Raw genomic sequence first — 22,120 nt, 5'->3', positions numbered from 1 at the left:
GCTCTGACTTCTCTAAGCACTAGGAACAGGCTGAAATGAAAACCTGTATTTCCCATGCCCAAATAAGTGTCTGCTCAGCTATGACTAAATCCAAGCAAAGCTCCCTTGACACCTCACAGGCTCCTTCCTGGCTTGCCCAGATGTGCATCAGCCTTCCTGGTACTGTAGCTCTTACACAGCATGTGCTAAAAGAACCCCACCAAAACCAAGTGAGCAATTTATTCAATAACTTATTAATGTAAAATTAATGTAATGAATTGGGAACAGGTCTTTCCCTGGCCCATCCATTAAATGTCCTAGCCAATAAATCCCATGAGATCCACCTGCCACATACATCTACGACAAGGTGCAGGAAGTTTGGGATCCAAGACTTTTGATCAATACCCTGTGTATTTTCAATGGATGCCAGGCACTGAATTGGGCTGACCCTTTTGAGACACCTCAGCCAAGCCAGGATTACTGGAAACAAACAAGAGCTGAGTCTGTGGGTGTGCAGCTGAATGTACTGTGAAACAAACGGAATCCCTGGCACACAGCCCTCAGCTCTGGTCTTCTTCATTCCTAGTGGTGTTTCTCCTGTTACCATTACTGACATTACTACTACTACTAATAGCAAACACACCATTCTCAGAGGAAAGTGCTGCTGAGGGGCTTTTTTCAGATGTTTAGACACATTTTCTCTCTTTTCAGGAGCAGGTATTTTCTGCTCCTGAAGACCCCAGTCGGCTTTAATCATCCATTGGTAGGACCCTGGAACAGGCTGATCAGGCAACCTGGATGTCTCACCCCTGGAAGTGTTCAAGGCCAGGCTGGATGGGGCTTTGAGCAACCTGGTCTAGTGGAAGGTGTCCCTGACTATGGCAAGGGGTTGGAACTGCATGATCTTTAAGATCCCTTCCAACTAAAACCATTCTATGGTTCTATGATATAAATTCCATTGTGAATGCATTGTGAAATATTTCCTTGTGTCTTTTGCATAAAGCTTACACAAAACCCTGCAAGTAGGAGAATAAGCCTCACCTAAGGAATGTGGCACAGCAGATCCATGTTTTGCTTTAATTAGCATCCTGATGTGATACCGGCTTGGCGTGCGGATTGCTGTTTTGTAACACACCAAGTCCTTGCTAGACTCCTTAAGGAACCTGGCAAACACAATGCTTCCTGCCATTGTCTGTTGTTTTTCTTGGAGGCTGAATATTTTCATTGAAATGTCACTTACATACGCAGCTCATGCTCGGCTGCTCTCAGAGTGCACTCAGGCATTGGGCTTTCAAAAAAACAAAGTGAATTCAGCACTTAATCACAGCTTAGCACGCTGCTTACTTATTAGCAAAACATACAGTTGAAAGGCAAAATCACAAGCAGGGTAGTTCTGGCAATAACAAAAACTTGTGTGGATTTTACCACCAGTTTTACCAGGATTTTACCTGCCTGTTTTTGCTGCCTCCCAAGGCATTCCAGGGTTATAAGGTTGTGCTGCTTGTGTCTGGCAGAGGAGAGCTGACAAACAGCAGGAATGGGACACAGGGACTCTGAGCCTGCAAACTCCTGGGCAGGGCTTTCCTCAGTGCGTGACTTGCACCCCACAGGAAGGAGCCTCCGTCATCTCAGCTCTTCTGTGATGGAAATTATCTGAATAATTCAGCAGAGTTAAGAGACCAAGCTGGAAGAACCTCAAGGTTGGGGGATTAGGCTCAGTTTGGGCTGGGCTTTTTTGCAAAGGTAAGGAGAAGTACTTCAGGGTTGGGTCAAACAAGGTATTCACCCTAAAACTTTTTTCTCTTTAGAGACGCCAAAGCCTCAAAAGACATCACACAGGGGAGATACTCTGGTTTCCTTGGAGAACCAGAACCAGCAGCAGAAAGAATCTTGGTAAAGCAGCACTCCTTCCAAGGGGTTCACACCTACTCTTTGGGAGCACATCTTCCCTAAAGAGGTGGAACACTACACCAGCCAGGCACAAGAGTTTTCACTTTCTTCAACTAGATTCTAGTATTAATAGGAATTCCTCTGGATTTGGCAATATTCTTGACTGTGATAAAAAATGCAGTGATACTCAGAGGTAGGTGTTCAGCTTTGATCATTACTTACCCAGCTACAGACTTCCCTAGGCTGCTCCACATGTTTTGGAGGTGCCTTTCAGACCCATTTTTAGCCTGTTTTCCAAAGGCAGTAAGGCAATAACTCTCCATCCCATCTTGCCAGCCCTTAGTAATTTCTGACCCATTGGGTGAATTTCAACCAACTTTGACAGAAGAGTAGAGATAGCAAAAATATTATTTCCTATGTATTTTAAGCAAATATGGATGGATGAATAAAGAAGAATAAGGAAATTACAGTCTTAGTCAATTTTTAACATGGCCCCATATGCTTTTGGAGAAGCAACAGCTCCGACTCCTGTGGCTTTGACTAGTGAAGGTTACACAAAAATCTCTGGGAAACCAAACTTTCCTGCTTCACGCTTCAATGCAGGTGAACAATAGAGATTAAGTCAGAGTGGAACCATGGGAATCTGCTCTGATCTGCCAAAGCAGCACACTCAAAAACAGCATTTGCAAATGGACCCATAAAACTCAGACAGAAAAGACATTCAAATTGGATTATTAGGGAAGATTTTATCACTGAAAGGGCTGTCAGGCACTGGAGCAGGCTGCCCAGGGAAATGGTGGAATCACCATCTCTGGAGATTCTTAAAAGATGAGCAGATGTGGCACTTGGAGACATGGTTTAGCGGTGGGTTTGGCAGTGACAGGTTAATGGTTGGACTCAATGATCTTTGAAGTCTTTTCCAACCTAAATGATTCTAAGATTCCATGTGGTTATGTAAATCCATTTTTATGCATGATTTTCCAGCATGCAGAAAATGAATCATCAATACCCAAAGAGGCTGATTATGCTAATGGAACATTAGTATCTGACATTACCAACCACAACAAATTGTCAAGATCTTTCCCTATATTGACAGGTGAACCAAGGCAGATCACTTAGAAGACACAGTGGGGTAATTCTTACCAAATGGCACCAACAGCAACCAAAAATCCTATAACTTCTCATTGACAGAGCTCACTGTTCAATGTAACTCTTTCTGAAAGCAATTTATTTCCCTGTCTTCTACAATATCTTCTCTGGGAAATCTCACCCAGCATCCAGAAGGAATAAAACTTTTAGAGTTTCATTTTAGTTTTTGTCTTTGTTTCCGGTGTAGGTCTTAACAGTACTATGGGAAATCTAAGCTTGGGAAGGAGCAGATGTTTTCTTGGCTGGAAAGCACATCATCCTCATGGAAATACAACAAATGTTCTACAGTATTTTTCTATAGCGCCTGCAAAATTTTGGCAGAGTCATCACAGGAGAGGCAGCAATTATCCCACACTTGTATTCTGCTTTGCATCTGCACCAGTAACCACCTCACAGCAAAGCTGAATAATACTGCTGGGAGCGAAAGACAGCAAGGAGTTGTCCACAACCTTGCCAAACTTAGAGGCACTGGGTTGGAATATCTTGCATTTTGGGAAAATAAATAAAGAAAAAACAGCCCAGCCCAGCCCTTTCTAAGGAACAGTATAACCCCTTGAGACAACACATGAAATTCTGAGTTATCACAGCCAGGAATCTCCAACCTGGGCTTCTGGTCTACCTTGCACAAAGAGGATTGTGTCAGTTTGAACAGTTCTGTGATGGCTTATATATAAGATATGTGAGAACAAGGTGGTGAAACCAAAGCCAGAGATCTTATTTCCCCATGAACATGCCAGGAAACACACAGGGCAGATTCACCAACAGCTACGTAACCCTGGGAAGAGATCCCAGGGGGACTGGCAGGAACAAATTAAGTGTCAAGTAGACATGGACAGCTGCCTCTTAACCTGCCTTCTTTCCAACTCCAGCAAAGACACTGAGACCTTCACTTTCCTGTATCTTTGACAGAATAAATGAGGTGTGATATTTATCCTTCAAGCTGGCCTGCTAACAAGCATGGCTTTCATGTAAAAGTAGATGTACTCAAGGACAAACATAAACAGGGAGGCTTGGTCTGCCTTCAAAAGCCTTTTCCCACAGAGGTGCTGCTCAGGGGCTATAATGTGAATTTTCCATAACATAGGAAGGAGTGCTCTAAAGGTTGGCAATGAAAATGCTGTCCACATCACAAAATAATCCTTGGGAAGTATTAGCTAGAGTCCACTTAGCAAGCAATGACCCAAGGAGAAGGGCATATGGATGTGGGATTTGTTGTGGTCGTGATACTGATCTTTGAGTGGCCCTGATTTTACCCCCTCTTTTTTTGCAATCTAAATGTTGCTTTCTTAAAGCTGCTTGATCAGAACCCCTTCTGCTTCATATCAGAACTGAAGTTTTAAATGTAGGCAAAACTAAGAGAAGTTGTTTAGGAGAAATACACAAAAATGAGAAGCTAAAAAACCCACAAGGAATCTAATAATAATCAGGGCAGAAATGTAAACAAATAGATAAGATACTTCGTGCTGTGCAATGATTCACAGCTATTGTATCAACAAGCTGGTGTTACCTTGGAAACAAGAAATTATCCATACATGCCTTCTCCCAAACAGGAATCCATGAAAGGAGAGCTGCAGAAAGGATCTTGAGCCTCCTGGACTTTGCACTGTTGCTACCCAACAGTTGATTCCAAGTGATCCCAAGCCCCACTGTTGATGAAAATTCAGAAGCAGTGCAGAGGTTGCACCACCCTTCCTGTAATGTCTACAGGGGTGAGGGTGAGTACCTAGCCTTCTTGTCCTCTCCACCTTGGGGTAACACAGACCTTTCCCAAAAAAGTGCAGAAATGTTCCCTGCATTCAGTTTAGTGCTCTTGTAATCTATCTTGCAATACAAGGCACAGCTCTTTGTTGGGGCTAGGGACTGTTTGGGGATCTTATCCCAAACACTGCTGATGGGCTCTGGCTGCTGGCTTCAGCTGGGCATCTCACCCCAGGGACAGCTAAATGCTTGGCCTCTGGAAAATTAAATGGCTGGATCTACAAGTACAGCTATAACAGAAGGGATCAACCCCTAGTAAGTGTTGAACAGTGAGCAAGTAGAAATTTTTACCAAGATATACTAGGTGTCACCTCTGATTATAGAACTACATTTCACGTGACCCAAATATCTGGATGCAAGGATTTTACAAAAGTGATGGTTACAGTACATTAAACAAGCTAATAATAAGTAAGAATAATAGAAATTTACTTCTTGGAAGAGATTAAACAAAACTAAGGATTTGTAAATCAACTTATCACAAAATGGGTACTTCCCACAATCCAGCTGGTTTGCTGGAATTTGTACAACACTAATGTTCCTATGCAAGTCCTTTTGCAGCACTCTGAACTGAAATGTAGGGCTACAAAAACACACTAAAAATTTACAGGGCATTATTCTCCCCACAATGCAGCACAACAACTTCTAAGGACATCACCATGCCTGGATATTACCAATAGGCAAGGGAACAACATTTTCCCCAGGGGCTTCCCCTGAGGTGTTTAACCCCAGAGCTGCCTCTGTCAGATGCTCCAGGCTTCCCCATGGCACATCTGGCTCTTCTCAGCTGTAATTTACTCCTCTGCCCTGTCTATCTGTTCTGCTATTTTTCTGATGCCATCTCACAAAACCACTCTGGTTTGATTTGGGTGAGACTAGTCACAAAACAATTTAATTCCCAATTTCACAGCAATGCAGCACATCACAACTGGAGATTTGGTTTTGGCCACCCTCCAGGGATTTTGCAGTCTGTAGCACACAAGACAAATACCTCTCACACATCCCATTTTTGGGTTAAAGAACAAAACCAGAACAAGAAGAATTTGTAATTTTGACACAAAAACTTCATTAGGCTCAGTACTTACAACTGCATGACCAGATATAAATGGTTTGGGCTCTCATAGATGTCTTCCAGGGCAACTATATTTTCATGCTTGATCCTGAAAAAACACAAGATAAGATAAGATAAGATGAGATAAGATACTATGAAATAGTGTTTTTATTTTTTTTTCACATGACTGCAAAACATAAAGCTATTTTTTCCTACATACTCCTTGTCAGTGTTTTATTCAACATCATAAACTTTTTGCAAGGACATGCAGTGATAGAACAAGGGATCATGGCTTTTAACTGAAAAGAGGTAAGTTTGAATTAGATACTAGGAAAAAATTCTTTACTGTGAGGGTGGTGAGGCTCTGGCACAAGTTGCCCAGGGAAGTTGCAGATGCCTTATCCTTGGAAGTGTTCAAAGCCAGACTGGATGGGGCTTGGAGCAGCCTGGTCTAGTGGAAGGTGTCCCTGTCCCTGGCAGGGGGATTGGAACTAGATAATTTTTTGGGCCCTTTCAACAAAAGTAAATAGTCCAAAGTGCTTCACAGCCCAGAATACAGTTATTATTCACAGAAATTTCTTTCAATCATCTCTGAAGCCAAAATGTGTAAGGTTTAAGTATCTGAGGCAGTGAGGTTTAGGGTTCCTGTGTCAGATGAATGAAGATGGTTGTTGGAGGCTGAATTCTCAGGACAGCTTTGCTGCAGTCTGGCAGGGAGAAAGCAGGGATTTGACCCCATACTGAAGTTGGCACAGGGAATCTGCAGCCTCATGACAGCCCCACACTCCTTCCCTGCTCTGATGTTGAGCCTGGTTTTGATGCCTGAATTTCCTTGCAGCATTATTAAGCACTGTGTGCAACAGCTTCAAGTGTCTCCATGGCTGTTCTACAGCCTCACCATTCCCACCAAGCCTCTTGCCAAAACACTAGCTTTCAAGAGAAAAATCATCTCTGCAAGCACACGTCTAATTAGCTACTTCAGCAATGCTTCTGTGTGCTTGTTCCTTAAATGTTTACAAATCATTTGCAAAGGATATATTTAACTTGTGCAAACGCTGAAGAGACTACCCCAGTTCAACCCCAGGGCAGAATAATAATTATACCAATTTCAGATAATATTTTAAGAGCAAGAAAAAGATATAAAATGCTAAGAAGAGGCCACTCATTGAGCAACAGGTGCGTATGTTCAGAAGGAAAGTAAACATGCATTGTCAGCAAATGCAAAACTCTCTACATGTTTCTAGGTTCAAGTAGCTTAATTAAGATGCTTAATCATGTGTCAGGACCTTATCCTCTATGGTCACAAGTGTCCTAACACCTGTGTGATGATGTGGAGAGCAGAAGGTCCCTTGTGCCCAGCAGGATCTTTCCCATAAGCATGCAGAGTAATTCAATTTCCTCTGAATTCACTGGAAAGATTACGACTGACCTGAATTTATGCCCATAATCAGTCATCAAAAGCTGTGTTCACGCAAGGACTTTCACACACAGGAAATTTAACATCAACAATAAGCAAACTCAAACATAATGTGCTGCAGGATGTTAGAGCAACAAATACATGACTTGGCTCTTCATTCTACCTAAATGGCTGGAAAATCCCCTGCTACTTTAGCAAAATTTCCAGGTAGATTGCACTGCAAATTAAATTCTTAGTATTTGCAACAGGAAACCAATACACCACCCACTTGGCCTTACACAGCAAATGTTTGGAAGCATTTATTTTGCTTTGCAGGTCTTGTGCCTGGCTCCTTAAGGGTTGGTTAGGGCAAGGGCAGGTTTGCCTTGTTTAGTTTAGTTGAAGGTATGTTACAAATGAGACTTCAAGCAATTGGTGACTTTTAATGAAAACTATTAGAATAATTTATCTATTTTCCTTTACACACCATGCACATTCACATGATTCTCTGTGTTCCTCCTGCCATCGTGATGATGGCAGTTTAATACAAAAAATCTGACATAATGTTATCTGTTTAACATCTGACATAACATTATCTGCCCCCAATTTAGTCTGTGGTTTGGTTTTCACCATGCATACACTGATGCTTTGCATTTCTATTTTGAGACCCTTAGAGGTTCCCCAAAGCAGCCTAACCCCCTCAGGGACAGCTGCAGCAACCCCTAAGCACCCCACACATGGTTACCCAGCTAACAGCCAGGCAGGCAGAGGCCAGGAAAGCTCATCAGAGATGCATTGCTGAGTGCTGAGGCTGCGGCAAGACCTTGTCCCCCACCCCGATTTCCAAACCAAATGAGCACCACGCCTTGTGCTCTCACAGGGAGGAGAAACCTGCTCAGTGCTACAGAGAAGGGGGAGAAAAGGTTTAGTCCCACCCCAGCGGGGTCCTCTGGATTGAGCCGCCTTTGAAATCAGATGCAGGACATGAGCATGTGGGAAGACAGCAAACACGAAGTGCAATCTGGGAGAAGAGAGCTGAAGAAGCTGAATGATTCAAAGTCCCCCCAGATGTCCCCACAAAGCACACAAAGAGCAATGCCTCATAGGGATGAAGGCATTTGGAGCATGATATCCCTTTGGGAGGTGATGTCTGGGTGGACCAGCCACCCCAGCTGCTGGTGGCTGCTGCTCTCCAGGGACATCATAAGAAGGGGAAGAGGCATTTTCCTCCCCATTCTCTCAGTCTTCTCAAGACCAGCAAGGCCTCAGTCATGGTGTTATGCAGTGTTTAATATCACTGGCCAAGTACACACTGCACACCTGCAAATGAAACAGCTTGTCCTGCACAGCATTTCTCTACTCAGAGGAACTCTCAAATGACAAGCTATTAAAAGGAAAATGGAATTCAAAATTAAAAACCGATCAACATAGAAATCCCTTGGGGTGAAACACACAGTTTAGACAAATGTGGGGGTTGTGTTGCTGAAGCTGGACCAGAGCAGCCATGGGCTTCCCAGCAGAGGTCACTGCCGCCAGCAGCAGCTCCTCTGCCACTCACTCCAGAAATTCACACAGAAATTCATGTGCTCCTTTCTTCCCTTTAAAGCATGAGCAAGCAATGGCTTACAGCCTTGATACACAATAATTAATCCTTTAAGGATGAACAATGTTCATTTCAATAACACGCTGGGGTTTGGGCAAGGGGGTGTAGCATCATCACAACATTTTGTTGGTACCACAAAGTCCAGTGGGGATGGAACAAATTTGTCCCACTCCTCTGCAAGCAGATCAGCAGTGCCAGACATGTGAGAAACAGCCAGACTCTCATTTCTGGTTTGCAGGGATGCTTGGGTACAATTGAGAGCCAAGGAAAGCACTGAGGAGTGGCAGCTACTTGCTGGTCGTGGATCAGGAGGGATTTGGGGATGGGTTAATTAACTCCATTTTTATCCCCCTCTAGGAGCTCCAAGCGAGTCTCAAAGGTTCAGAGGATTCATTCTGTTAAGCCTCCAAATGCCTTCACACAGCCCTGCAGAAATACTCATTGGACTGTCTGATCTACTCAAGACCTGACAGGATTTATTATTTTAAAAGGTGTTGCTCTCACTTTACAGAAGTGGAAGCATTGTGCAGAAAAATTACAAGTTTTTCTGTGATCACAAGAGAGAATGGAGCAGAGAAGGCCAAGATTCCTCAATCCCAGAGTAATATCTTAATCAATGGGCCATATTACTGCAATTCCTTCTCCTTCCCATCTCAGTGAGAGAATCTTAACCCCACTTCTCTGAAGCCCTTTTCTTCCTTCTGTCCTCCCTCTCCAGACTCCTCCCTTCTCAACACGTGGGTCCCACACTGCAATAGAGAAATCTGCCTGATTAACTGCAAAAAGCAACTAATTGATGCTTTTGGAGTACATGGTGCAATATTATGGCTGTAGCAGAGGGGGCATGGACATGAACCAGGGTGACAGCAATTCCCATTACTTGTTTCCAAAGAAAGGAAGAAAAGCCCTGCAAGTGAACATCAAAGCATGGACTTGCTTAAAGCAAATTAGATCTGATTACACAAATTGATGTGAACTAAGGAAAATTGCCCTTACTACCCTTTCAACCTCTCTTTCATCACATTTGCTGTTTTTCCTGATGCTCCCCCTCCATCTTGGCAAACCCCATGTTGTGCTTGCATCTCCCACATCCCAATGTGTCCCCAAAATTCCTCTGTCTGTCACAAAGGGCAGGTGCCACCTCCAGCTACCACTGCTTTGTTCAATTTCAGGAATATTCTGAGGCCATTAGACAGAAAGGAGATGTCTAGAAATAAAAATACAAATAAAGAGAGGCTAATTCTTTTTTACACTCAGGACTTTTCACCCTACAAGGCCCATGAGATGCTGCAATCCACAGGAAAAAGAAGAGGAAAATAACTCTAGGAGTGAGAATCAGGGAAATTTAAGTGTACCAAAAAACCATAAAGAAGGATTAACCCTCGTAAGAAACTGTGAGTTTTTAATCAGAAAGAAATTATGGAACTATGAAAAGAAAGGATGGATTCCCCCTGTCCACAGCAGCCTGTGGATGCTGTGCTCCAGGCAGACACAAATCTCAGGGTTTGATGCAACCATGCAAAATTATTAAGCTTCCCCTCCAGACTTTCAGGTCTATGATTGTGCCATGTGCTCTTACAAAGGTGTCAACGACACAAATGAATGAAGGCAATGTTGCACTGGAGCAATATTTTAACATATGGCCAGCCAAGATTTAAAGGAGCAAACTGAACTGGGCAACCAAGGACTTCAAGTGAGTTTTCTAGGCATGGCAGCTGTGCAAACAAGGGCTGACAAAAGAGTATTTGATGTGCAGCAGAGCCCCAAGCACAGACTGGCCCCCTTTGCTTGCTGTGGAGTCATTGCATTGATAGGGGAATTGTCATTTTTCCCTGACTGCTACTGCTGAAACACAGAAACGCCCCCAAAGGGGCTGAAACACATCCCCAAAACAAGACATGACTTGACCAGGAGTGGCATTTGGCCCTGCATGGCAGTTCCCATCTCGCCAAATGGGCTGTGCTGTAGCTCTGGAGTGGTGAGGAGTACATGGCGTGGCACCTCAGTGATGCTAAATCCTCCCTTGCCACTGGCTGGCACAGACACCATGTCCTACTCACTGCTACCAGAAGTGCACAAGCTCCCATAGGTCCAGATCTAGCTCTAAGGAACAATTCTCGCTGCAAAGTTTGCAAAAAAAATTTAAAAATCAATATATTCCATGGGCTTTGGCTGAAGATTGCTTTTTAGAAGCAAGGGATTAAAATTTGGAAGTTGATGTACAATAAGGGAAACTAAATCCTTTAATAACTGAGCTTTCTCTACATCTCTGCTGGCTCCTGACCATTCCAGAGGCCAAAGAGTTGGCATTAAACCTGCTGCATGTTGCTGTGGGTCATTAATTAGAGGAGCTGCACTCTGCATTAATAAAAGCAGAGAACCCAGATTTTGCTGTTGTTTTGGCTGCTGATCTGCCAGGAGAGCATGTTAAACACCCCAGCTACAAACCACGATAGAATCATTTACATTAACATCTATCATATTTAATGCTGAAAACCAGGATCAGCTAGAAGAATACCATACAAAAACCTTGGGCAAACACGGGAGCTGCTTAAGTAGGGCAGGTTCCCTCCACAACTCTTTCCAAGTCAGTGTTACATTTGCAAGACGTGACATTTAATGCTGCACCTCCACGAACAGCACGTGTCACGGGTAAAATGCCATTGGAAAGCACGAATAATTTAGAGAAAGACAGAACTAACAAAGCCTGAGCCTGTAAGGATTCGTGGCTTTCAGTAACCAAATGTCTTTGAGTATCAATGTTCTATTATTCCCACACGTACCCTAGAGAGAGTTTCGCCAGCAGCATGAGGGTTGATGAATTTACAAGTTGGCCAAGGAAAGTGTTTAAACCACAGTTTCTGCTCTGGAGGATGCTAGAAACTTACCTCTGCTCAGGTGTCCTATTTGGTTGATACGAGTCAGTAATTTCAACAGATAGCAGGACAGTCTCACACATGTTCACAGGGAGTGATCATATCAGATTGCTTTCCACTTGAAAGAAAACTACCAAAAAATCTTCATGATGGCTCAGAAATGATGTGAGCACACTTGGGAACAAACCAGCCTGATCTCACAGAGAAACTGGGGCAATTCTGCTAAGAGGGGAGCAGAGCAGAGTGAGATGGTATGTTAATTTCTACTACTTCATATCCCACAAAATGTCCTCCCACCTCAGCCAACAAGAACGTGGTCCAGCAGTGGTGACAGCTTCAGTGGTGGCTGCAGAAAGGGCTTAGGTCCCCACCATGTCAGGGCAGCAGACTCCTCCTCTCTCACTCACAAACACACATGCAAATAACGTGAAACTCAGAGAAACCTCAGCTCAGACACAGAGCAGAGATGTGAACAAAACCAGGCAGATGTCAGTTGCTCAGCAAAGGTGGCTCTAAAGAGTCTGAAAAGCCAAACATCTGTTTTTAATCCCCTACTACACTAAGATTGCTGGTGTTTTCTGGAGTTATATCCTTAATTTTCCTATTGCAAAGAGATGGCGGAGGTCTACTGGATTCAATATTAAATAGTCCCTTGCATTAAAACTAAAAGTTCCTTTTTATGAGCTGAAACACAGAAATGGTGCTACGTGCCCATGCCAGACGGTGTTTTTTGACCTCCTCTGATCTTCTACCACCGTGATGCCTTTTGTTCCCACCCACATTACACATCTTGCCTTGCTTGATCTAACGACTGGGCAAGGGAGAGCTAATTCTAGCTCAGAGCCAGATGGTTCAGTGCCCATATGCTCACTGCCTGGCCAAATTAGCTAAATCTCTGTGGCTAGAAAGACAAGGAGTTGAACTTTGGGGTCACGTGGGGGCTTCAAAACACAGACTGCTCACAACACAGGAAAGAAATTCATGTCTTCACTAATATTTTTAAGATATCTATGATTCTGTCAGGTTAATTTGGTCTGTTTTGGAAAACCAGCTAGAAGAGAAAGGCCTTGGGTGCCCTAGAAGATGGTACACAAAGGTGAATGTGGAGGGATGAATAATTTCATAACCTTCCCTCAGCTGTGACTGAAGAGGAAACTCTGGCAAAAGGCTCTGGTGCTGGTAGCAAGCAGCAAGAGGCTCAGAGCAGGTGTCTGAAGGAAGTAGGAACAGTCAAAATTCAGGAGAGAGATGCCCACCGAAAGACCTACTTCTATTAGGCTTAGAAGATGGCGTTCATTTTAAAATTAACATTGTTTCCAGTTTAGGTTTTTCATTATTTAACACTTCAATTACACATGTAATTTTCTGTATGCAAAGCAATGGGGCAGGATGGGATTTGTCCTGTCCTAGCAGGATGCTGAGTGATTCTGCTCTCAGTGCAGCTGCCTCCTCTGGGGCCAGCATGGTGTATAACTCCCCACATGGAGGAGAAAGGATGGAGAGCTGTCAGGACACCTTGACTCGTGATTACATAACTCGACCTCTCTCCATTTCATTTTCCAGATCCATCGCTTCTATAACCTCCTGTAACTCAGGAGCGAAAAGCCAAAAATATTTCCATCCATTTCAATGGCCTTTCTTCCCTATCACTGCATGACTTCTATACCAAATCCCAGCCTTATGTACCACATGCATAAAATGTTATCATGAGATTTCACAGTGATAAAGTCAGCCTGAAGACAGTCCACAGCTGGAAGCCTGAGCTGTGTAGTTAATCAGCTGAAGCACTAATGGCTGGGACAAAACCTACCCACATACACCTTGCAATTTCTGATCCTTGTGATCTCTTCCTAGTGAGATCACAACAGAGCTCAGACAAAAGCTGAACATTTTCAGCACAGATTCATGGGTTTTCAGTAGGCACTATTGGAACTTTATAACCTCCCACAAACATAACAAATTAATATAGGTACTTTGAGCATAAACATGAGTGCTTCCTGGATCACACACCTGGATTTAGGTGCTGACTTTGTGCTCACTTGTCTCAAGCATTTTCAGGTGAGTGCTGCTCAGCAGCCATTCAAGGGAAAGAAATTCAAGTGTGAGTCTTCTCTTATGAAATTCATCTGAGTCTTCTCTTATGAAAACTTACAACTCTAGTGGGAAGACTAGGTCCAAATAACCTTTTGGAATGCTTGTGTTCCTGCAGGAGATCTGTCAGCCCATTCAAGGCAACAGAGAAATCCCCATGTCAGTGCCATCCCTGATTTCAGGAATATCCTTGACTTCCACAAGAAGCAGACCAAAAGATCAGAATGATGATTTCCAGCTGGTGGATCCCAACTGGTAGTGACCAAAAAGTCTTGCAAACCTTGAGCAAAAACCTCCAGGCTGTTGAATTGGAAATATATCAAAACAAATACTAATGATGAATTAGTCATTAAAGGTGAAAAAGATAAAAGCAGTGTCTGCAAGGATTTATCTCAGACAAAAACAGTGTACCATCCTTTAGCTCTTGGCAGCAGCCCTTTTTTTGCATGTGGATTTACATGTGCAGCCAGTAATTAGAGCTGATTCCCACTCCCTCACCTGGGAGACTGAGGAGCCACGTGCAGTTAAAGGTGGTGAGCAGCTCCTGGGCTGAGATGGGTTGCTCTGGAGGTGTTTCATGAACATAAAAGCAGGCTCTGTTTGCAAAACCCCTGAAGAACAAGAAGACTGTCACTTTTGTAAGGGTGATCGGGCTGCAATCAGAGCAACTATCCCTGTATATTGCCTCACAAAATGAGATCCTATTAATTTCCAGAATGAAGAGCTGAATAACTGGTATAACACTTTGTGTGGCCTCCTGGCTCTCAGATGAGTGCAGTGTGTGCACACACACACTCAGTTCTATCTGAAACCTGGCAGCAGACACTACACCTCTGAAAAGAAAGCCCTGCCACCCATGAAATACCCATTTGACACACACACAGGGGTGTTGCTGTCAACTATTATCTCCTTCACTGGTTTGAATACATACTAATGAAGGGTGAATGCTATAACACCCATGCACCTGCATAGGTAACTTACACAAAAAAATGGGAAAATGTCTGTTTAGACAAGCACAGAGTTGAAAGATTAAAAAAACAGGTATTTCATTCTACCATATGGGGAACAAATGTAGCTGTCACCCAGATGTGACAGAGCTGGGACTCCCAGCTGTGACTTTTACAGGATCTTTAGCTTTTGGGTTACCCTGAAAGCTAATGCATATGGGTGAGGTGGAGCTGAACTGCTGATGATATGGACAAGTAACAGCACTAAAGCAGAGATGATTTATGTACTCAGAGGACAGTGGTGTAACCAAAAAGACACTTTGGCTCACAGCAGGAAGCAGGGCCATGCTCTACAGTCACATCCAAACAGGTTTACACCTCAAAACCACAATTTCTCCACAAGAGAAGCAGAAAAGAAAATGGGCAACCAAGCACAAATGACATCCTGAACACAAATTTCTTGTCCCCCAATGAAGCTGAGTTGTCCTTTGCATGCTCAGCTTGGCCAGCTGTTGCTGGGCAGCCTAGAAAATCACGAGCTTTGATTAAGTCTCATCAGACTGGGTGTGCACGTGACAATTAAAGCAGAATACAGTTCCTCAGTACCATGCCAGCAGCCAACAGTGTCAGACTTACCCAGCTGCAGGTGTCTCCTACAATGAGGAACAGAAAATGCCCTCCAAAATGGATTGGAGACCTTATGGGTGTGTGGAGGACAATAATAACTTTGCTTCTCCTAGCAGGTGTGGGTTTGAGTCTTGATCAGGTGTCAATGTATTTGTGTCCCTGGGGCCACTGTGCATCAGCTGTGCTTGCCTGCATCCTGCCCACCTGGCTGACCCAGGGCCACATCCAGGGAGCAGAGAAGCCTGGCAGACTGAGATGCTGGAGCACAGCTCTTCTGGGGCTCCTGGGAAGTCCTTAGCTGGCATCAGGCAGTGGCTCTGACTCAAGTACTCGGTCTGCAGGGACAAGCCACATGACAAACCCATCAGCAGCAACCTGTCAGAAAACCCTCTCCTTCCCACCAGGCTGCAGGGAAGCCAATTTATTTTATTTATTGAGACAGAAGGATAAGTAAGAGGCTAGGCAGGTTTCCACATTTCATCATCCCTGTATTAGGACTCCTACACAGAAGACTGCTCCCCCAGTTGCCTGTGGGAAGTGCCAATAGCCCTTGGGTGAGTCATATATACCCTGTGCCATAAAAGAGTAAGTGGGAAAGCTCTGCACAGCGGGGGTTGATCTCAGAGGACAGACCGTGCCACTCCATGTTCATTAGGAGTTACTGTCCTCAATCACAGAGCGCAGAAAACCAACCTCAAAGGCAGATCCACTTCTCCTGACACTTGTGTGAAAGCACTGGGACTCCTGGAAGTCCTGGAGCTGCTCCACTGCACAGCTGGTAAATGCCAGAGCTCTGTCACAGCTGGTAAATGACTCAGCTCTGGCTCCACACCTGAACCTGCCATTTCCAAGCCCAAGTGAAGGCTACTGATGTTCAAGCCTGGTCTATTTTCAATCTTCCCAGATACTAGGGACAAAAATACATCTTCTACTTCCACTGCTATCAGGTTTGCTTTGCATGTGGTCTTCAGGAAGCAGCAGAGGGAAGAGGAAAAAAAACCTCCCAGCAATGGGCAGAATTAATCGTGGACCAGTTCAGCTCAGCCAAATCTTGGAATCTTTAATCAGGCAGGACTGCTGGGGGTCTCACTTGGCTGGATTCATGTCTTGGCAGCATCACTGTAGAGTCCAAAGTAACTTGAACTCAATACACCAAGTGGCAGAAAAGTCATTTAACCAGAACAATATAATTAGCAGAAATCCTTGTTAATAAGGATGCATTTTGCTTGTGTATAACAGCTAATTGGTTTTTAACCAGGTGAGAATAAGTTTGAGAAGCCTAATCTCCCCAGTTTTCAAAGGCTATCTTAAAGGGGGCCTAATTAAAAATTAAATAGTGAGGTTCATTTATTCCTGCTACATGTATCAGTGTGGAGCATAGGGACCCTATGTATAGGTTTCTATTTTTAGGAGAGAGAAACCTGGATTCCCAAATGTCCCCAGAGTGCCTTTGGAGAAGTAAGAGAGGAGTTTAAACCAGCTCTATATTTGCAGCCACTTGCCCAGAAAAGAGTACTTTAAGTTGCAGTTCCCTCTTTTCTCATGGCATGAAAATATAATTTCTAAAAACACCCACTTAGTAGCCAAGGACCAGACTTCTAAAGATTATTAGGTGATGCAAGTAACTTCCTACTGTAACTAAGCATCAAAGTGCTTTCAAACTTTCTCCTGGGTATCTTCAGACAGCTAAATATATTAAAAATATATATCTAAAAGATTTTTAAGGGTGATATAAGCACTGAAGGGCTGGAAGACTGGAATCTTTCCACGGTTTTAAATCCCTAATAACCACTGCAGACAGAATTTATGTTTTTTAAATATGTCACTGTGGCACTGTCCTGCAGCAGAGCATGGAGGTTAACAACACCAATATTTCAGACAGCAACAAGCACAATATTAATGTCATAAGCAGCAATTAGTGTAAAAAGACAGCAAATCCTTCATGTAAAATAAATGCATGTCTAGCTGTGGGAACAGTAAAGCTAAAGAGCAATATTGCAATGACATGTGGTTATTTTTCCATTATTCTAGCTAGGTTTTACCACTGCCTACTGAATTTTTGCAAGTCATGATGAAGAAGAAATGGGAATAAAAATACTTTGAAAGCAAGAGTTAATAAATGTACTTCAAATTACAATGATAGCAAATTTCTCTTTGTCAATTTCTTGTTTTCATTCATGCCATTAAGAAGAAATCAGTATGACAAAGTGGGTTGTTTCATGGCATTCAAGAGAATGTTTTCTAACCAACTATGAAAAAGTGGGTTGTTTCATGGCATTCAAGAGAATGTTTTCTAACCAACTGGCTTATAAGCTACAGTGCTATAGATTTCTAATATTTTATGCATCCAAGTCACACATCCAAGTCACACGTGATGACTCATTTTTTCCTAAGCAATACATCTAATTAATTCAAGGTATTTAGAATGAAAGGTAGCTATTAGATGAAGACAAAAATAAATGGTACTAAATGCAGCCTTAGTGCTGATGGACACAGAGCATTCTGGTAACATCCCCTTCTCTGCTGTGCTAAAAGGTGTGTTGCTCCCCACAAATAATGCTGAATTAATAAAAGAAAGCTGTATCCTGCTTAAAGAGTATCTGCCAATAAAGCTTGTCAGGACGATGCTGGAGGACCCCTAGGACAACAAATACCTCTAATTTCACAATTTTGAGCTGGGTGGAGCATGTGTGTGGGGAGAAGGTGTTCTCCAGTTCAGCCTTTGAGGCAACTCATTGCCTGGCTTTTCCCAGAAGAAAAAGGAGTTACAAAGCGAGGGGTGTGATTTTATAGCATTCACTCCTGCCTATTGTCTGCTTAATTGGAGTGATGCATTCATTTATGATACATCATGAAACAGTCATCAGCCCTTTCTCTTTTTTATCATTACCTCAGCTTTATGTGGCATCAATAAATCCAGTGTCTTGTCACAAATTGCAAATGTATCCTAGAATTGCAGCTTCCTAGATGCTGAGCACAACAAGTACAAACTGCTGGGAAAGTAGCTGGTGATGTGATTAGCATCACAAACCGATGAGGTTAGAAGTTCATTTCTCGATGAATGCGCGCGTTCTCACGGGTCTTATCATCTGCGATCTGGTGATCTCTCAAGAGCTGGATTTGGAATAAAATTTACAGAATGTCTCAATTCTGAATGCAACACAAATTCAGGCACAGATGTTCCTATACAATTCCTAATTTGTGCTTTAGCTTAAAACCTAGAATTGTACAGGTCCTTATCAATTATGTGTTTTGTCATGTGTCACACTCTCCTGCATGGTGCTCCTTGAAGTTCAAATCCAAACTGCATCAGAGTAGCATCCTGACAGGCATCCTGCCCTAGTCTTTTTGCCCTGTTTTATTGCTTTATCCATCTAGTTATACTTCAATTTGTGAATTACTGCATTATCAGGTTACTGTGTCGTGGTGGGATTTAAAAATAACATATTTGATGCAAATAACTATTTCCGCTGTGGCTAGCACAGTTTTTCCCATGGGAAGTTTTCTTGTGTTTTTGTAAATAAAGATAAAGTTTGGATGTTTTGGAACAGTGTCCCAGAACTTGGACAGTGCAGGCCTGGCCAATCAGGCCTGGGGGAAGGCTTCTGACTGACCAATCTGGGTGACTTTTGAGAACTCTATAAATGTGATGAAATCAAAACAATAAAGGTCATTCCTTCTTGCCACTGAGAACCGATGCATTCATTACTCTGCTAGCTGCTCAACAGCGACATTCCTCCAGTCAGGAGGACATTTGTGTGCTCTCAATAGGATGGTAAGAGGGAGGAAGCTACCTGCTGAGTTAATGCTGTGGCTCTGAGTTTCCATTAACCTTCTAACTTCAGCCATTTTTCATGATGAAATCATGAACTTCAAGCACACAGAAAAAGGTACATTTTTCCCCACTCACATAGCTCTGAGGTATGACTGGAAACACTGTTTTCACATTTTAAAAAAGCCCACCTTTGACCTAAGACTAAAAACCAAAGTTTGCAAAGCCAATGGAATTTTTTTAGGAGGTTTTGAGGATTTCAAAGGGAGACAGAGTTAGCATGGAAACATGCTCAGGCTTCAGGCTGGCAGCAGCTATCAGTAAACACTGTGAAAAATATTTTGGAAATGTTTAGGGGGAAAAGCCATGAATCCATATGCCCAAATATATTTGGGCTTCCGTGTGTGGCTTCATATCAATTAGCTGGTACATCAAGAGGTGCAAACTTACTGTCAAGAAACCAGCCAGAAACCTCCAGAGACACCAGACACCAAGGGATGGCACTCTGACACCTTATTTATCTTTCTGAAACTTATAACCAAGTGGAACCAGTCAGCTGGAATGGGCAGAAAAGTGTCAATTCTTACTCCAAGGACACACACTTGCAGATATATAGAGGATAAGATGACCAAGCCTTGAATCTTTCTTCACACCTGAGCTGGTCCACACCATGCTGGTGTCAGACCTCCGAGCTGGTTCTGGTGACACCATAATGAGTGAGTCAAGCAAATTCCCCAAGGGGCTGACAGGTTTCAGTGATCTGAAACCAGGCCTGTAATACCAATGAAGTCACATTGTTGAAATCCAATGTACAAAATCTGCTGAGCAGTTAATATTGCATCAGTCATGTGTGCTCAACTCAGACACAATTCACTGTTATCATTTTGATTAATAGACTGTTGAACTATGCTTTGCAAACTCCATACCAGATGCAGGTGGGGCAGGTGAGGCTCTGTTTCAAACATGTCATTTTGCTTTTGACAGACATAAACACACTTTTGAAGAGATAATCAGAGTCGTCAGAACTCATAGTACTTAATCACGCAGCGTGAACAGTTAAAACACTTAGTCTCACATTAGTCTAATTGTTACTCAGTGTCTCCTTTGTTTGCACTTCTGGTTTTGTTATATTTTATTTTCTCCTCTGTTTCAGCTACTTCCCCCCCATCCATTTACTCTTAGTCAGAAGCCCACCTGAAGGTGAAAAGCTCTTTTCCTCCCCATGGCAGCTGTCTCACATACACAAGTCATCTCTGTGGCTGCTGTTTGCACCAGCCATGCCATGTGGTGACAGCAGGTCACAGTTTCCCAAGACTTGTGTTTCCATTTGTGCTGTCTGTGAGACCCTGCTGGGGGGAGCAATCAGGAATAAAAGAGGGAAGGGAAGGGAAGGGAAGGGAAGGGAAGGGAAGGGAAGGGAAGGGAAGGGAAGGGAAGGGAAGGGAAGGGAAAGGAAGGGAAGGGAAGGGAAGGGAAGGGAAGGGAAGGGAAGGGAAGGGAAGGGAAGGGAAGGGAAGGGAAGGGAAGGGAAGGGAAGGGAAGGGAAGGGAAGGGAAGGGAAGGGAAGGGAAGGGAAGGGAAGGGAAGGGAAGGGAAGGGAAGGGAAGGGAAGGGAAGGGAAGGGAAGGGTCACAAACATGCAATTTCAGTTACTGCAATCGCCTCCTCCCTGGCCTTTTTCATTCACTCATGCTGTGGCAGTGTGGACTTTTCCTAGTCCATGTTTTTGACTGAGCACATCTACACACTATTCATTGCCTATCCCCTGGGACATGATACATTCATTTGTGTTTTTAAGGATCTTTTTAGCCTATTCCCATCTTATCTACTGCTCCTCCTGACCCTTGAATCCTGCACTCCTGGTGCCACTGTCACTAGGAAGAGGTGAAAACATCTAAGACCAGGAGGCTCTGTAGCAAGTGTCAAAGCCACCCAAATTGATGGGACTTGTGAGTCTCACAAGGAAGGGAGTGCAAAAGCACTCCCCTCTTGGCTGGATACCCACCTCCAGCAGGACAATGGGGCTCCTGGATGACCAGAGGCTGCTGATGTACTGCCCACAGGTAGATCTCTGAGCTCCAGAGAGGGACAGGAACTCCAGCACTGCTTTTGCCTATTTCTATGCATCTCCATCCAGTATTTTGACTTTCTGGAGAGCTGCTCTCAGGTTCCCAGCTCCCTCTTCAGACCATTTCCTCAGGCCTTGGAACACATGAAGGCAATCTGCATCCTAACCTGGCTCTCAGGGTTTCCTTTTCCTTCCAAATAACAATTCTACAATGAAGGTGGGACTTGGCCAAAGAGCTCTGCAGATAAACAATTTCCATCTTTCTTTTTTGCCAAAATAATTGTCCTCTTGGGAGGAAGAACACATATGCCTAATGGCCCAAAGGAACTCAGCTTTCAGTTGACTGAAGTAGAAGTAGCCCTCAAAAGTGGAAAAATTCACCCAGGGAGGGGATTTCAGCCTGAGAAGGAACTGAGACCTCCCTCAGCACCCACTGAGAGGGATATACCTGCTGGGAACAGGGTCTGAGCAGAGCCAGCTGAGGATGCACTGACCCAGCAGACCAAGAGCACAGCTCCTTTTGAAACCTCCCCATCCTTGCAGGAACCCCAAGGAAGGAATCTGCATTCTGAAAATAACTCTGTCAGCTGCCTCCCAGGATGAATCCACTCGCTGTGTGAGATCCTTCCTGGTTCTAGACTTCACCTGTGTACGTGTCTGCTGAGGAGGTCAGCTATGAAAAGCATTTCTAAGGATGGTCAGAAAAAGCTAGAGCATAACTCTCTATCAAATACTGCTAACCTCTTGCAAGACTAAAACATCTCCTTGCTTACCCAGGCTGCCTGCAAAAAATACTAAATGGAACTTTCAAAGACAGAAAACTAAAATTAGCTACCAAATTTCAAGCAGGTATGTGTGTGACCTGTGTTTTATAAACCCCAAAGCAGGGTGATTAACACCTCTGTTGAATTTGCCA

General features: G+C 43.6%; 1 protein-coding gene across 3 annotated transcripts in view; it reads right to left on the bottom strand.

Moving 5' to 3' along the window:
* Positions 1 to 22,120, bottom strand: part of CAMK1D (calcium/calmodulin dependent protein kinase ID) — a 209,881-nt gene that overhangs the window by 77,814 nt on the left and 109,947 nt on the right. For all 3 annotated transcript variants that reach the window (XM_085082821.1, XM_085082831.1, XM_085082839.1), the window contains exon 3: positions 5,859 to 5,933. In XM_085082821.1, the coding sequence (XP_084938947.1) occupies positions 5,859 to 5,933 (75 nt within the window). The remainder of the gene's footprint in view (positions 1 to 5,858; positions 5,934 to 22,120) is intronic.

Source organism: Lichenostomus cassidix, chromosome 1Aa (assembly GCF_008360975.1).
Source record: "Lichenostomus cassidix isolate B80296 chromosome 1Aa, HeHo_3.0, whole genome shotgun sequence".
Classification (NCBI taxonomy): domain Eukaryota; kingdom Metazoa; phylum Chordata; class Aves; order Passeriformes; family Meliphagidae; genus Lichenostomus; species Lichenostomus cassidix.
This window is presented reverse-complemented; position numbering and strand designations above follow the sequence as displayed.